This window comes from Cornus florida, unplaced genomic scaffold (assembly GCF_030987335.1).
Source record: "Cornus florida cultivar Cherokee Brave unplaced genomic scaffold, ASM3098733v1 CherokeeBrave_3.0.0_Hap2_Chr09, whole genome shotgun sequence".
NCBI lineage: Eukaryota > Viridiplantae > Streptophyta > Magnoliopsida > Cornales > Cornaceae > Cornus > Cornus florida.
In genome coordinates this window covers 69,586,525-69,601,874 of record NW_026775579.1, presented here as the reverse complement: position 1 = coordinate 69,601,874, position 15,350 = coordinate 69,586,525, and the positions used below count along the sequence as shown (strand labels likewise).

The 15,350-nt window shown below is 37.7% G+C and overlaps 2 protein-coding genes and 1 pseudogene across 2 annotated transcripts in view; 1 reads left to right on the top strand and 2 right to left on the bottom strand.

The window, feature by feature from the left end:
• The window catches only part of LOC132272798 (laccase-14-like), a 51,127-nt gene extending 46,678 nt beyond the window's left edge, over positions 1 to 4,449 (bottom strand). The window contains 1 exon segment of the mRNA XM_059773887.1: positions 4,272 to 4,449. Coding sequence (XP_059629870.1) covers positions 4,272 to 4,449 — 178 coding nt within the window.
• A 3,055-nt stretch (positions 4,450 to 7,504) lies between these two features.
• Positions 7,505 to 9,901, top strand: LOC132272797 (uncharacterized oxidoreductase At4g09670-like; annotated as a pseudogene).
• Positions 9,902 to 10,960: 1,059 nt separating this feature from the next.
• On the bottom strand, positions 10,961 to 13,429 carry LOC132272796 (laccase-14-like). Its single transcript, XM_059773886.1, has 3 exons — positions 13,399 to 13,429; positions 13,151 to 13,279; positions 10,961 to 12,416 (listed from the first exon to the last, which is right to left on the bottom strand). Exons 1-3 carry the CDS (start codon positions 13,427 to 13,429, stop codon positions 11,410 to 11,412), a joined length of 1,167 nt encoding a protein of 388 aa, XP_059629869.1. The 3' UTR covers positions 10,961 to 11,409.
• Between the last annotated feature and the right edge of the window lie 1,921 nt (positions 13,430 to 15,350).

Here is a 15,350-nt window from a genome sequence, read left to right as displayed (position 1 = left end):
GCTAAAAATGGTTTCTTAAGGCCTTTTTGGAGTCAAACTAAGTCTTAGTGAGGATCCAGAGCAAAAGGAAGCTGATTTGGAGCAAAAGGAGGCTAATGCTGAAAAACTGCCAAGTTAGATCGTTCCAACTTTTTCTGAGATTGATCGCTTTTTCTGAGATCGATCGAAGTTGGATTAATCGAAAATAAAAGTTGGATCGATCGAACTTTTCTCTGATCGATAAAAAAAAAAAAGTCTGATCGATCGAACTTTTGTTGGCAGCAAGCTATCTTATTCCCGTGCGCGCCCAAAACTCCCACCTACCACATAGTACGGGATTAGATATTTTTGGAGCTATATTCCTGACTTAGTGACTAAGAAAAGGACCTTCTATATAAAAGGAAGTGACCCATTTTGTAAAGAAGTTTTTTATCATTTTATTTTTACATTGTAATTTTAATTTCTCTCTCCATAAAAGTTAGAGATTAGGGTTAGAAGAAAAGAGAGAAGTGGAGGCTCATCTCAAGAACCCATCTCTAGATCCACTCTCTCTCTCTCTCTAGAGCTTCAAAAAAGAAGAAGAAGAAGATGGAGCCATGTTTGGAGCTTACCCTTGAGGGTTCCATGACCACATCTACCTCCTCCATGATTGGCTAGATCTACACTTAGGGCTTGGATATGCCCTAAGTCTTGTGTAATCTAAACCCTTGTATTTATATTTTTGGGGATTTCTATATATATTGTTGTGATTAGTGTTCTAGTCTTGTGAATTTAATGAATCTTGGTATATTTCTATAATTTCTATGGTTTAATTCTTCCTATTAATTCTCTAGTTTATTTATATGTCTATGCGTGATTAAATTATGAATTATATCTCACATGATTCATATGGTTTAATTCTTCCTTATGATTTTTTATTTTAATTACATGTTGTCTTATGTGTGATTATTTGGGGAATTGATCTTTATACTAGATTCTCTATATTAGTTGCATGTCTATGTGTAATTAATTAAGGATTTAGTGATGGCTGGACATGGGTTTTTATTATATGGGTTTGCCAATTAATTTGATGGATTATACTTATACTTGATGGGTTGTTCTACAATTTAATTCATGCTTGTAGGTAGGTAGACAATCTATACTTGATTTGATATTCCATGACTTATTATTGTAAATTCCATGATTATCTAGATTAATGTGTGCTACAATTGTGACTATTTTGATGGGCCATGCTTAGATTTGATCGGTTGTTCTACATTTAGTTTATTTGTTGGTCAAGTAGACAATTCATAGAATGAATTTGATGGTCATGCTTAATATTGCAATTGGTAGTCACATTTTGTTCACAACAATGTATTTCCCATTAATGGAAAGCAAGTGGTTAATTACATGAGCTTAGTGGTTATTCCAACACCCTAAGTCCTCTCTTCATATCTCTTAAATCCCTAACTCAACTTAGTTTATTTTAATTGCATTTTAATTTCCTTACATCTTAGTTTAATCAACCAATCTCTCTCTTTGCAATCAATTAGTACATTAAAGTCGAAGTTAACTTCCAACACGTACAATCCCTTGGGATGATCCCTACTCACTCTTGCTATGTTAGTAGTAGTAGTGGTAGTGGTTTGTATAAATTTAAACTTGACTAAAAAGGCTTTTCTTGAACCGCACATTCATTACATTATTTTGGCGTTTATCAAGCGGCCTCGTTAGGTTACCCCTAGTGGACAAGTGAAGCCTCGTGAGGATTTCCAGAAATGATACCCACAAACATTAAGCTCATTCTCACAAAAGAGACACCAATATTGCTAACAAGCATTAGGAGAAAACTATCTCAAGTATGCAATTTTTCAAACATTTCTAAACAATCTTCCAAAATTTCAACATCAAGCAAGCAAATATGGTCCTCCACACATCAAGAAAATGATCATGCAAATCAAAACAACTCTAGAATCCTTTTTGAGTGGACCAGCATCAAATATGTTGCTATCTAAGCTAAATAAAACTGAAGAATTAATCATATCCTTACCCTCAAACTAGCACACAAATCTAGTACCGATCATCAAGACAAAAAGTGGACCTTTTTATTAAAGCTTTATTGTTCTAGATACGCTTATTCTTTTCATTCAATTTTTTTTTATTTATTTTTATTTTTTTATTTTTATTTTTTATAGGATCAAAGATGGAAGTATAGTGCAATGTGTTGATCTATTAAGCTTTCTAGTGATCCATGAGATTGAGTGTTAGGTCAATGACTCCCAAACCAGATGGCTTTAGGGCATTAGGCGTTCAAACACCCCTACGAACTTACAAGCTCAAATCAACTAGGCTACAAATCAAGACAACCTCCATCTAATCATTTCCCATTTCTCACCTTTTGGGAGAAGTCCTCACTTTTTTATTACTTTTGCAACTTTTTCTTTATTATTATTATTATTATTATTATTATTTTTATATTCAATTATTAACCTAGAGTTTGGGCCCTCCACCTTTCGTCACGAGAAGTTCAGTGCTTGATGAGGCTAGAATCCCGGCTACTTAGTGAAAAGGGGTTGTTATCCATCTTTATCAAGAATGAAAACTTTCAATGCACTATTAGCTCAATTGGTATACAACCAATTCAATAATCAATAAAGCATGTACCCCACAAATGAATGCTAGTGTGCGCCGGTGCTAGTGTAGAATTCTAAAGTGAATCTCAAAACAATCACAAGATCAAGATGATGTGGACCACAAGTGTTTGCAAGATATCAATCTTTCAAAAAATTTACTCATAAATAGCATCCATAAGGCATACAAGGAGTATTGGACTCTCAAGTCAAGCAATTTTTAAATTTTAAGCAATATAGTCCTCAAAAGATCAAAATCATCGCTAATATGGACCAATCATAGAAAATCTCTCAAATACACAAGTTATGCTCAAAATTTTGAATTTAAAAGCAAACACTGTAACATACACCATTACGTCCAAACTTAAACGGCATAATGTCCTCAATGTCCAAAGAGAACAAAATGAAAGAGTATACCGGTGCAATTAAGGCAAAGAATGGCTAGGACTGAAGTATCTAAAGTGAGTGGCATGGCCCCCCCAAACTTGGGACTAACTGTGGTCCTGAAATTTGGCACTCGTATAAACTCATCAGATAACAAAAAGGGATAATCAGTGCACAGTGGACATGCAAGTGTAAATGAAATAAAACAGTGAGAGAGGTATAAGGGTGGTCCTAAAAATTATATAGCATTCTCTCTCACTGTAGTCACTGTGATGCACCTGATGGAGTCAAAAAGATAGATATGAAAACATAATAGATGACATCCATAGCAAAAACATATATAAAGAAAATAAAGTATATAGTACATCAAAAGAGCAAAGCCGACATATCCGGCTGCAAACAATATACAGTGACAAAAATGAAGTATAGATCACAGAGGTATAGTATGAAAAGATAAAAGAAACTGGAAATCTCAGGTGGACGAGGCAGGACGGGCAGGGCGAGCTCCGCGGATATCGTGAGATAAGTCTCGGAGTGCAGTCATGACATCCGTGCGAAATATAGCAAAATCAGCTCGGTGGGCTACAACATCGGCTTGAATGGCTGCAGTATCAGCTCTGATAGTAACCACTGCATCCTCAAGAGCCTGAAGATGCTCTCCAAAGCCAGGGGTCTGACTAGGAGCCTCAGGTACAGATAAATCAGAAGAAAGATCCTGAGTCTGCTCCTCTTCGTGTACTAGCGACCCAACTGGAGAGTGCTGTTCTGCGTCATCTGCAGGTTGCTCTAAATCAATGTCTATATGCTCGGCAGCTAGACCTACTGGTACATCGTCCGCTGCGGGGTCTACTGCTGCTGCCTCTGCTATTGTCTCTGCCTCCTCAGCCTCGAGCTCCTCTGCAGCCACTATTGCGTGGTCTTGCAGTCTGGTGATAATAGCATTGTAGCTCTTATCCCAGTCCTTCTTCAAGAAGTGACAGGAATCTCTCTCAGGGTGCTCATGAGGATGGAAAGGATAATGCTAATCAATCAGTATTTGGGTGATGAGGTGGCCAAATAGGAGAGACTTAGCCCTTCTGGGCTTTTCATTGCTGATATATTCATCGAAGAGCTTCCTCATCATGCTCCAGATGAGCATGGGGATAGATACCCAGTGGCCTGTATAAAATGCGTAGAGGGCTGTCAGATAGTCTCCTCGCCGCTGAATCTTGTGCCCGGCCATATATATGTTCCAAAAGAGAACGGAATCAAAGAACCTTAGGTCATCTGGAAGATAAGTGTGGGTGGCGAAAGTCTCACCATCGGCATGGAGACCTATCAGAAATATTGCCATGTCAGCATAAGAAGGCCTGTATAGCCTAGGATAAAGCTCTTGTAGCTCTTGAGGGCATCGGTGTGGACAATGGCATGATTTGGCTAGTGTGTCCACAGCAATAGAAATCTGATGGCCATCTATGGTAGTGACTAGCTCTGTCATGGTACGACGGGGACGGTCGGAGGTTCTGGAAGAACATCCGTACTAGACGCGAGTAGACTGGCTCAGTAACTGGGGCAAGAATAGCTGCAAGGCCCCTCTGGATAATATCATCATAAGCTGATCGGGTCAGCACCGATCTGGAGAAGAAATCTGTGTCGAAAACTAACTCATGGTCCACTGTCATATGTGCATATCTAGGCGCATGCCTGTCACGCTTTTGAGCTGGCTGAGCTGGCTGGTGTGGTGGAGATGGTAATGGTGAATGCTCAGCCTCAGCCTATGATGGAGCTGGAGATGGTGTAAATGCAGGCTGAGCCTCAGAAGCAGATGGAATATGATCAGCCTCAGCCTCATGAGAAGGTGACTAAGGTGGAGTAGGCTCTAATGGCTCCTCTTGTATATAAGAGGGCTCTGCTGGCTCTTCTATCCTAGGTCTGATACATCTCTGAAGCCCGTGTTGCCTCTTGGCAATAGTTTTGTGCTTAGTCATGGCCTGAAAAATAATTTAAAACTTGCAAGGGGAGTCAGTGCCAGAATAAAGAATTGAAAGTACAAAATAGAAACATGCATGTCAAATAAGATAAACAAAACATATATGACATGAATCTATACAAGTGACAGGAGGTGAACATGCTAAGCAATATGAGTATGAAATGCATCCAATGTGGAATATCATAAGCATTGGGCATGAATGAGATAGCAAGGACACAAGATAAGATGCATAGAACGTGTGTGTGAAATATGTGAAGTTCGATCGATCACAAAAAATGTGAGATCGATCTCAAAACTTCGATCGGTCTGAGAAACTGAAAAAGATAAGTTCGATCGATCTCTCAAGATTGATTTGAGATAGAAGTTCGATTGATCGAACTGTGGGAAGATGAAAATCGAAAGGTCACAGATCTGTGACGTGGATGTCACAGGGCTTTCACGAACAATGTCGTGGGCCCATCAACACAACAATTCCTCAATCCTACTCACTTTACAAAGCCCATACTCCCACAAAACAAATCAAAACTCAAATATTTACAAACACATATATACACATATATACACAATGTTTCAAGCTTCATCAATGGTGGATTTCATCATCAAAATATCATGGATCTAGCATGTAAAGTACAAATACATAAAATACAAAGCTTAAATCACAAAGTGGATCTCGGATCTCACCTAAAATATGAGAGAAGTGGATGAGATGCGATGGGGGTGATGGAATCTGAGAGAAGAGAGAAGCCAACCCTCACTGGATCTCGTCGGAGGTTCGCCGGAGAAGATGATGAAGATGGGTGCACAGTGGTGACAGGAATGAGGGACAAGGGTTTGGAGGGTTGGATCGATCTAATGAATCAATCTTGAGACCCTCAGGTTCTATTTTTAAAAACTTTTCCCGTTCAGTTCGATCGATCTAATTGAGATTTCAGATCAATGAAGAATGGGTGATAAATGAACTAACCTTAGTTTTAGAATCAAAACCTGAGTTGAGCATCTGTTGTTGAGAGACTAGAAGGTGAAGAGGACCTAGAGAACACCACCTGTCAAACCAGAAATTGGATGAGGAACCATCCCCAATTTCGAGTTTGACAAGAGGAGAGATTGAATCTCTAAGACCAAGTAGTCTCCTCCAACTCCAAGAGCAATGACTCGGAACCTTTACTTCCCAAACACTTCTGCCCTTTAAGAGAAATGTATGAATCCACCTCACCCAAAGCATATCTCTTGAGTTAATTAAATGCCAAAATTGTTTCATGATTGCACATTCATTCCATGTATGAAGGTTAGGCAAGCCTAGACCCCCTGCCCTGCAACACTTATCCCAAGTAATTTTAGCACAAGTCCTCTTGGGTAAAGGACCAGACCAAAGAAATGCACCAAAGAGACTTTCAAGTTCTTGAATGATACTCATTAGAAGGATAAACTTAGAGCTCCAGTACATTTGTGTGGAGTACAAGATAACCCTTATAAGTTGAAGTCTACTTGCAAATGAAAGGGTTTTACTTGTCCAGTGCCCAATTCTAGTAGTGATCTTATCAATGAGGATCCTGCAGTCATTTGCACTAAACATGGAAATGAGTAGAGGAACCCCAAGGTATTTAACAGGAATGGACCCTTTATCAAATCCAAGAGTGTTGAGGATGGTGGATTCTAATTGCCCATTAACACCAGAGAAGAAGATTTAACTTTTGTCATTATTGATATGGAGGCCAGAAAGATTGGTGAATAAATCAATAGCATGCTTCATTGTTTTAACTGACTCAAGGTTTCCATGAGAGAACAAAAATAAGTCATCAGCAAAAATGAGGTGGGAGATGGCAAGCTCTTTGCATCTCCAGTGGTATTTGAAGGTTCTTTCAGTGATGTATTTGGTAAGAACTGAAGAGAAAACCTGCATTACAAGAACAAAGAGGAAGGGTGAAAGAGGATCCCCTTGTCTCAGCCCCTTGACACTTCTGAAATGTCCGTTGAACTCCCCATTCAGAGAGATTGTAAAAGTTGGGGAAGTAACATAAGCTTTGATCCAATTCAAGAATGTGGATGGGAAGCCAAACAATTTTAGGGAATCAAGTAGGAAATCCCAATAGACTGAGTCAAATGCTTTTTTGATATCAATCTTAATAGCATACCTTGGGGAATTATTAGCCCTACTATGACCATTAAGGAGCTCCTGTGCCAAAAGAATGTTGTCCTCAATATTCCTTCCCTTAATGAATGCTGATTGGGCAGGTCCAATTAGGTGTGGTAAGGTTGGTTTTAGCTTGTTGGCAAGGAGGGAAGAGATACATTTGTAAATTGTGGAGCAGCATGAGATAGGTCTAAATTCATTAAGGCTTGTAGGGTTTGAGGTTTTTGGAACAAGGGAGAGGTAGGTTGAATTGACTTCCTTGAGAAGCTTACCAGAAGTGAAAAATTGTTTAATGGCAGTGGTGATATCAGGACCAATGATTGACCAAGATTTCTTAAAGAATAGGGCATTAAAGCCATCAGGTCCAGGGGCCTTCTCACTACTAAGGGAGAACATGCAATGTCTAATTTCATCATCAGTGGGGATTGAGCAATGATATCTGAGGAGTTGGGAAAAGCGGCATCCGAGGTGCACCGTGGTAGAGAAGCTAGTGTTTGAGGAAGGGTATGGGAGTAAGAAAAGGTTGTATTTAAGAAATAACCTGAGCTTCATTACCAACCATCCCTAAGCCAAAACATCATTAAGCTTCAATTACCAACCTCATAAGATCCCATACAGTTCTCCTAGGCTCTGCCACCCTAGCCTAGGTGGCTCATCCGAGATGCTATGTTTCCGTAGAGGCACTTCCTTCCAAGATTTGTAAGGGAAGTTCCTTGGAAATTCCAGAGTTAAACACGTTCAAAGAAGGGCATTTAATGGGACATAATATCAATTCAAATAATATGATCAAACAACTTTATAGAATTCTCAAAGACTTGAGCCATGAGAGTCTCCCTGAAAATTAAGTGTGAGGTATCCACTTGTCTTTCCAAAGCATATACTTACAGATTCTAATCATTCACTCTCATCAGCATAATGAACTGATTGTGCTCTTATAGCTGTACTGATCCTTGACTCTCTCTCTCTCTCTCACACGTGCGCTCGCGCTCAAACTGGACTGCATATCTTTTTAAAGTCTGTTCAAACTATATGCATTAATGTGGATCACAAGAAACAACTGAGTAAAACTTGAATCTTATTTTTTGTAAAATGTTTATCGCTTTCGGATGACTTTATTCATTATAGTTCTTCTCTTCAGCTACACTACAAAGAACCGGTCTTGTAAGGTTGGAGGGATTTTCAACCATAAAGATATCTATGTTGTGTTCATAGGCAAAAATAAGCCAACTATTTAATGATATGACTTCTGCAACTAACTTACCCCACTGCTCTTTGATGCCTGAAACAGATGTTGATCTTGATTCTCTAACATACATATTGTTGCATGCTTTTCTTCTTTTTGCATGACTGACCCACTTGAATTGAGCTCATTTGGAGTTTCCCAACATATATATAACAGCAGTCAAGGGAAATCTTTTGAAATTACCAGTAGCATTTTCCGCTATGGAGTGAGAAATTGAATGATATCCTTCCATTCATTTGGCATAAGCTATTCTTGATACCCTTCCTCCTCCTTCCTTCTCCCACCCTCTCTCTCTCTCTCACACACACACACAAACACACACAAAGACCAATCATTCTTGTTTTTCTTCCAAATTGCGCCAACCTTTGCCTAGGTAGGCGGGGGAATGAGTTTCATGGAAATGGGTGATGTTTGCATCATTGAAAGATGAGTATAGAGTTTACTACATAGTCATGTATCATAAACAAGGAGGTTTTAATCTGAATATTCTTTGTAATTAGTGAAGGTGATATCGCACATATGACCCTCCCTAGACCCACAGTGGAGGGAGCCTCGTGCTCTGGGCTAGTCCTTTAATTAATCGACACTTTATGTGGGAAAGATTATTTTCTACTGGTGGTGCCCAAATGGTTGGTGCTAGAACTCACAGTGGTGGGAGTCTCGTGCACTGGACTGGCCCTTTAATTAATTGACTCTTTACGTGGGAAAAATTATTTTCTACCAGTGGTTCCCAAATGGTTAGCGCGTGAGAGTTTTGGTGGATGAGATAGAGATACATGCTTGCATTTCAACAGTTTGGCTTGTGTGTATATAATATCATTTCTTCTTTATAATATTGTGATAATCCATTCCATCTATTTCCACGTTGATGATGCATGCGATTGAAATAGCAGCCTTCTTCTTGTTGAATTCATGAGTCATGTGGCCTTATTGTTGATGAATTGTGTGTTTTCAAATTGAATATGTATCTTCTTAATCACTTAACACAATCAAGTATTTAATGTGATCTGCTAGAAAAATGATTTCTTGTAAATCCCACAGGTACACAGCTGCTTTACATTTGCTAGTGACCCAGATTTTCTCAAGAATGACATTCGTGTGAAGCCAGATCTTGATAGCCTTGGTGCTCTTGGTGATGTTGGGTGGTACGCCATCAGGTCAATCCTATGGGCAGCTGACTTTGAACTACCTAAATCGGTAATAGCTCTGCGTGAGCCTGTTCTCAACGAAGCAGGAGTAATTCTATCTTGTGGCTCTTCTTTATACTGGGAAGATGGGAAGGTAGCAACCTTCCATTGCTCTTTTCTTTCCCACTTGACCATGGATGTCACCGCTATTGGAACAAAGGGAATTTGCATCTCAACGACTTTGTTATCCCTTTTAAAGAGAACATGGCTTCATTTTCTTTTGCTTCCGAATCTGGGTTCAAGGAACTCGGGACTGGTTGGGTACCAGTGCCAAGCATGCACATTGTCATGACACCTGAGAAGAAGTGGCCTGCTCTGAGTAAGAAGACACAAATGGTTCTGAATGCAGTCAAGGCATCCATTGAGAAAGGTTTCGATCCTGTCGAGGTTGGGAATTAAATATGGATTTTTTGCCACTTGATTTGATTATGGAATCTGGATCATCTGCTGTGCATTGTCTAGTTCTGGGACCACCATCTCAAATATGGTCCCGATCAATCATAGCAAACGACATCAGCAAAATTAAAGTCCGCACGAAGGTGATTTCAGTGAAGGAATACAGAAGATATCATGTGAAACTCAAAGATGCTATTAGTTGAAGGAACTATAGAAGGTAGCTCTGAAGGTGATTGACAATACGATTACTTTTGTGGCTTTTCTCTGCGTGAAAGAATGAGAGCACTTTTTTCATGTTAGTTTGAATTTTTCTGTTTGGCAATTGAAATGGAATATGTAATGGAATATATATATTTTTTTCTAAGTATGTGTAATAAAAAAATTGAATAGTATAATTTGAACTTAAATTGTATTATAGTAATTTTGTAGTGAAAATTGATGTTTAATTTTTTTTTGAAATGAGTTTAATTGAATGTCGGAATTCAATGAGTATAATATATATTTTTAAAGAAAACATTTCGAGACAAAATTCTGTTGCAAATGCTGTTATTGTGGTGGGTTAGTAGTATTTAGCAACTAACGGAACTGTCGTTGCTAGTTAGATTTCAAAATATTGAAAGTGAGTAAATAATATTGTATGGAGATTTAGCAACGAATTTTATTTATTTATTGGTCTCGTCACCACTGTCGGTGTAACGGACTCTCGTGAATATCGGTGTAAACTGACTTAATCGATTGGTTCATGGAAGTGTGTAACGGTACCGGACAATTAAAAAGGAGTTACAAATCGACCGATACGTGAAGACTGTAAACCATTAGTGTGACGGCTATATAAGGATGAACCAGTGACAAAAAAAATTCTACACTAAAGGTTAACAGCTGCGAAAAATCATGAATTTGTGACCAAAGTTATGTGTTGCAGATCCTCATTCAGTCATTTCGATTCTTTGTTTCATGTTGAGGATCATTGTTCTTAATTTATTCATTCTTCCTAGACATCAAATAATTAGTAATTATAAGAGAGAATTGAACGAAGATAAGAGAGAATTGAACGAAGAGACGTATGTGAGAGAAGAATTGTCTAGCGTTCTGTGATTTGCATGATGTTTCAAAATTACATAAAACACTTGTTGGAGAATTTGACAAGTTTTTAGAAATTCTCCCCCAATGAAGATTCTTGTCCATTTGTTCGGACAATTGTTGTATCTCATTGAAAAATCTTATTTTTCCTAAAATAAAAAAAAAAAAACATGATTATTGCACACGTATATAAACAAAATCACGACAATGACTTTGTTAGAAGTATCAACATGGCGGCATGTAAGGAGGTGGAGGTAACATTTTTTCTTCTCGGCGCTTGCCATTTTTCACGATGAATGCCATCTCCATCCCCCAACTTTGGTGACGGTCAACATGACAATGCATGAACCACACTCCTGAAACAAAACATACATTTTCTCAATCAACTTAAGCTCTTAAAGTGGATATATAGATTTATAATTGACAGTACTTTAAAAAAAAAAAAAAAAAAAAAAACCATTATTAAGTTTTGCAGATGTCATGGCACACATACCAGGGTTGTTTGCCTTGAATCTAATGGCTGCCCATCCATTCTTGGGGACTGCAATGGTGTTCTGCAATGGGGGATCGACGAGATTATACCTCAAAGGATCCTTATCTTTGTCGAAATTACCAAATCCCCACCCCACCACGTAGAAATTGTATCCATGCAAATGCATGGGGTGGTCTGTCCCTGCAACCAAGTTTGTGTTTTGGTAGACAAGCTCAACCGTGGAGTTATATTCAAGTACTTTCACTTCAGTGTCCTTTTTCGGCAACTGCAGCTCGAAAGGAAGATATTCCGCGGTAAAATCGAATACCAATGGCGGGAAATTAGGAAACTGATCTCCGTACACACCATTGATGTGATTATAGTAAGCTTGAAGTATGTCAATTGATGGAGACACAAAGCTTATGTTGTTCACACTCGCGGAGAGCCTAGTACCATATGGTCCGGCACACAAATTATTTTCACATGGTAAGGCATTGACCGAGACTGTGAAAATGAGCTTGGTGGTCATGTTTAATGGGACATTGATGGGGTGGTCTTCACTAGCTAAACTTCTTAACCTACCGGTGAAATTAGCCGACGCATTTGTGTCATTATAGTCTGGAAGATTGGGTAAGGAAGGAGATGAAGATGGAGCATACTTTCCTTTGTAGCAGACAATGGCTGTCCCGGTTGTGTTGTCATAGTCAACGCCAATGGCACTCGAATAAACCCTAGTGGCTATGTAATAGTGGTCGGGACGTTGGTTAGCTTCTAGCAAGACATCTAGGGTTTGTCCGGGAGATATCGCGACATAGTCAACTTTGAATGGCTTGGTGTAGCTTCCATCCGTTCCGACGACTATGAGGTGATGTTTTGCGACTGAGAAGAAGAAAATGTCGCTCATGCCTGCGTTGATCATGCGGAGTAAATAGGTTTTGCCATGTTCCACCGTTAACTTGAATGTACCTGCAAATATGTAGATTAAGTGGAAGGTCAAGAAGTTAAAATTGTTTGTTTTACATGTTTTGAATAATAATAATATAATGTCACTTACAATGAAGCGAACATATATATATATATTACCTATTTATAGAAATGTACACGCTTATTTTTAAAATCATGTTCCATTTGTAATGGAACTTGTAGTTTTCAAATTTAATGTCAATGTTCATATTTCATGTGTCCCATATTTAATTTTAATTAGTTAAAAGTGGAGCCCGAACCCCTTCCAGCCAAGTCCGATGCAATTGTAACATTCTCTCTCACCTGAACTCATAACGTTTTTGTTACGGTTGTGCCACCCTGCCTACCCGAGCTACTAACTTAGACCCTTCCGGACATAGTATTTGGCATGACACTTGATCAAGGAATGAGTTTGACCTTGATACCAACTGTAGCGGACTGAGTGATTCGCGATTCGATCCAAAAATTTAAGCTATTAGATGAGACTAACAACCAACCGATATATATACCCATTTACTTTCCCAATCTGAATTTGATATAGGACAAATCTCACTTATAACACTAGGCTACCGAGTAATGTTGATTTTGTTTGCTTTAGTGGTAACTAGTAACCGCGTGCATGTCTACCATGTTCTATTCAACAACAGTATAATGAAGCCAAAAATAAAATGAAGAAATATAACAGTATAAATTAATTAGAAAAAAAATAAAAAAGTGGTTGGTTAATTAATAAGCACCTGATTTCGAGCATGGATAGAGATCACCAGGTTGACCATTTATAGTGAGAGCATCAGACACAACTGGGTCTCCTCCGTTCTCAAGAAAATCATTTTCAACCTCCACTATATCTTCCTTCCACCACTCCCCTGCATTCAAGTATAATTATTTTTCACTACCATCAAATATCTTCATTAAATTATTTACCCAAAAAAAAAAAAAAAAACATTTAATTCATCATCTTGATGTTGCAAATTTACCAAAATACCAATACTAATTGGCACCTTAAAATTGGGCATCTCAGGATTATCAATAATGTAGCCCTCCCATTTAATAGAAACTTTTTTGCAACCATTTAATAGAAATTGATTATTATTATTTTTCCAAAAAATTAAGCAAGTATTCTAAATTATTTAAATGTATAGTTGCCCACCAAGTGGGAAGGCCAGTTTGAACTAGGGGAAGACAACAAGGATTGGCCCAACCCATAAACAAACATTGAAGTCCAATCCCATAAATCCAATAAGTCAGCCCAAGAGATCGAAGCGTACGACCCTTCCAACGGCTATTTTCTGAATCTGGTTACCCCCAATAGTTTTTTTTTTTCCTTGTTGACCCCAATAGTTTGAGTATTTTGATTCCTCTTGGAATAATACCAGAAAGAATAAAACTACTTGGGCCGAATAATGCACATTGCACCCAGGGGTGCAATTTGGACAGGTCAATTCCAACCAACTCATTTTTTTACTACTTTGGATAACTATTTTTATAATTAGAATTGGGTTTGAGTTGAAAAATCTCAACCCGAACTTATATAGGATTGGGCTTAGGTTGATGTGCTAATAATCCAAATCCAATCCGAACCTGAATTCTAAAATTTTATATATATATATATATATATATATATATATATATATAATTTTAAATATATTTTATATAATATTCAAATTATGATTAGTTTTTTCTTTTCAACTTTTTTGTTTAAATCTTAATTTTGTGTATGTTAACAATTTGAGAGTTAATTTTCTAACTAATGATCACTTTAAAATTTTAATTTTAATGTGGGATTGGCCAAATGGATAATCCAAATTAATCCAACTCTCTAACCTGAAATCTCTACTCGAGCAATAAACCCGAGTTTAAAAATTCAAGAATAGATTGGATTTGAGTCAGAATTGAACATTTCATATGTCAGGTTGAAAGGTTGAACCTGAATTGTATCTCCAATCAATCCGGATTGTAGCCCTAATTACACCATTAGTGAGGATCTCAAAAACTTTGTGGACTCAAACCAACATCACTCTTGCGCGCACGCACACACACACATATATATAAATAAGGAAAACGATGAGTAAATTTACCTTTCAGAAAAAAGAAAATATATGATGAGTATTTATTGTATATGCACACACATATATATTTATATATATGATACGAGAATAATATGTGTATACCTAAAATTATGGGCACTTCTGAATGAGGCTTAGGGTAAGGGTAGCCAATTCCAAGCTTGGGATAGACAAGGATAGCACCATGGACAGTGGCACGTGACCAATCACTGTGAGCATGCCACCATAGAGTTCCTTCCTCTGTGGAAAATACGATCTTTTGGCTAAATTTTGCTCCTGGTTGAATAGGGCACTGTGTGATATATTCAGGACCATCTGACCATGGATACTTTGGCTGTTTCACTCCGTGCCTTCAAATTATATATACTTATTTGTTATATATATATATATATAATGGCAAAACTGAAAAGAAGAGAAAAAAAGAAAAAGAAACTGGATCATATATATATATACCAATGAATTGTGATGTTTTGTTTGCCCTTATTATGTACGTCGACCACTATTGTATCTCCTTTGTGAACGTATAGAGTTGGCCCGGGAAATTTTCCATTCACTGTCAAGATGTTCTTGGTGCTGCAAAGTCTTGTATATGGAGCTTCTTTCACCTTGAATGAAATAAATAAATTTTAATTTTTGTAGATGTCGATAGAAACAAATTTTATTTTATTTACTTATTATTTTTGAATATAGGGATAGTTCTCATGCTCTATTTTTCTGAATTTTCAAGTCATTCCGTGTAATGTAGAATGAGAATTCATATATATATATATATATATATTAACTATTGTTAATTTTTATTATTCCCTCCTTCCGTCCCAAAATAATTGTTTATCTTTCCATTTTGGGATGTTCTAAAAAATATGTCCTATTC

Coding starts and splice junctions, on each gene's coding strand:
- LOC132272796 (XM_059773886.1), bottom strand. CDS start 13,429: ATGCCCAATTTTAAGGTGCCAATTAGTATTG. Junction 13,280..13,398: donor TAAGGTGCCAATTAGTATTG/GTATTTTGGTAA, acceptor ACTTGAATGCAG/GGGAGTGGTGGAAGGAAGAT. Junction 12,417..13,150: donor CTATCCATGCTCGAAATCAG/GTGCTTATTAAT, acceptor ACATATTTGCAG/GTACATTCAAGTTAACGGTG.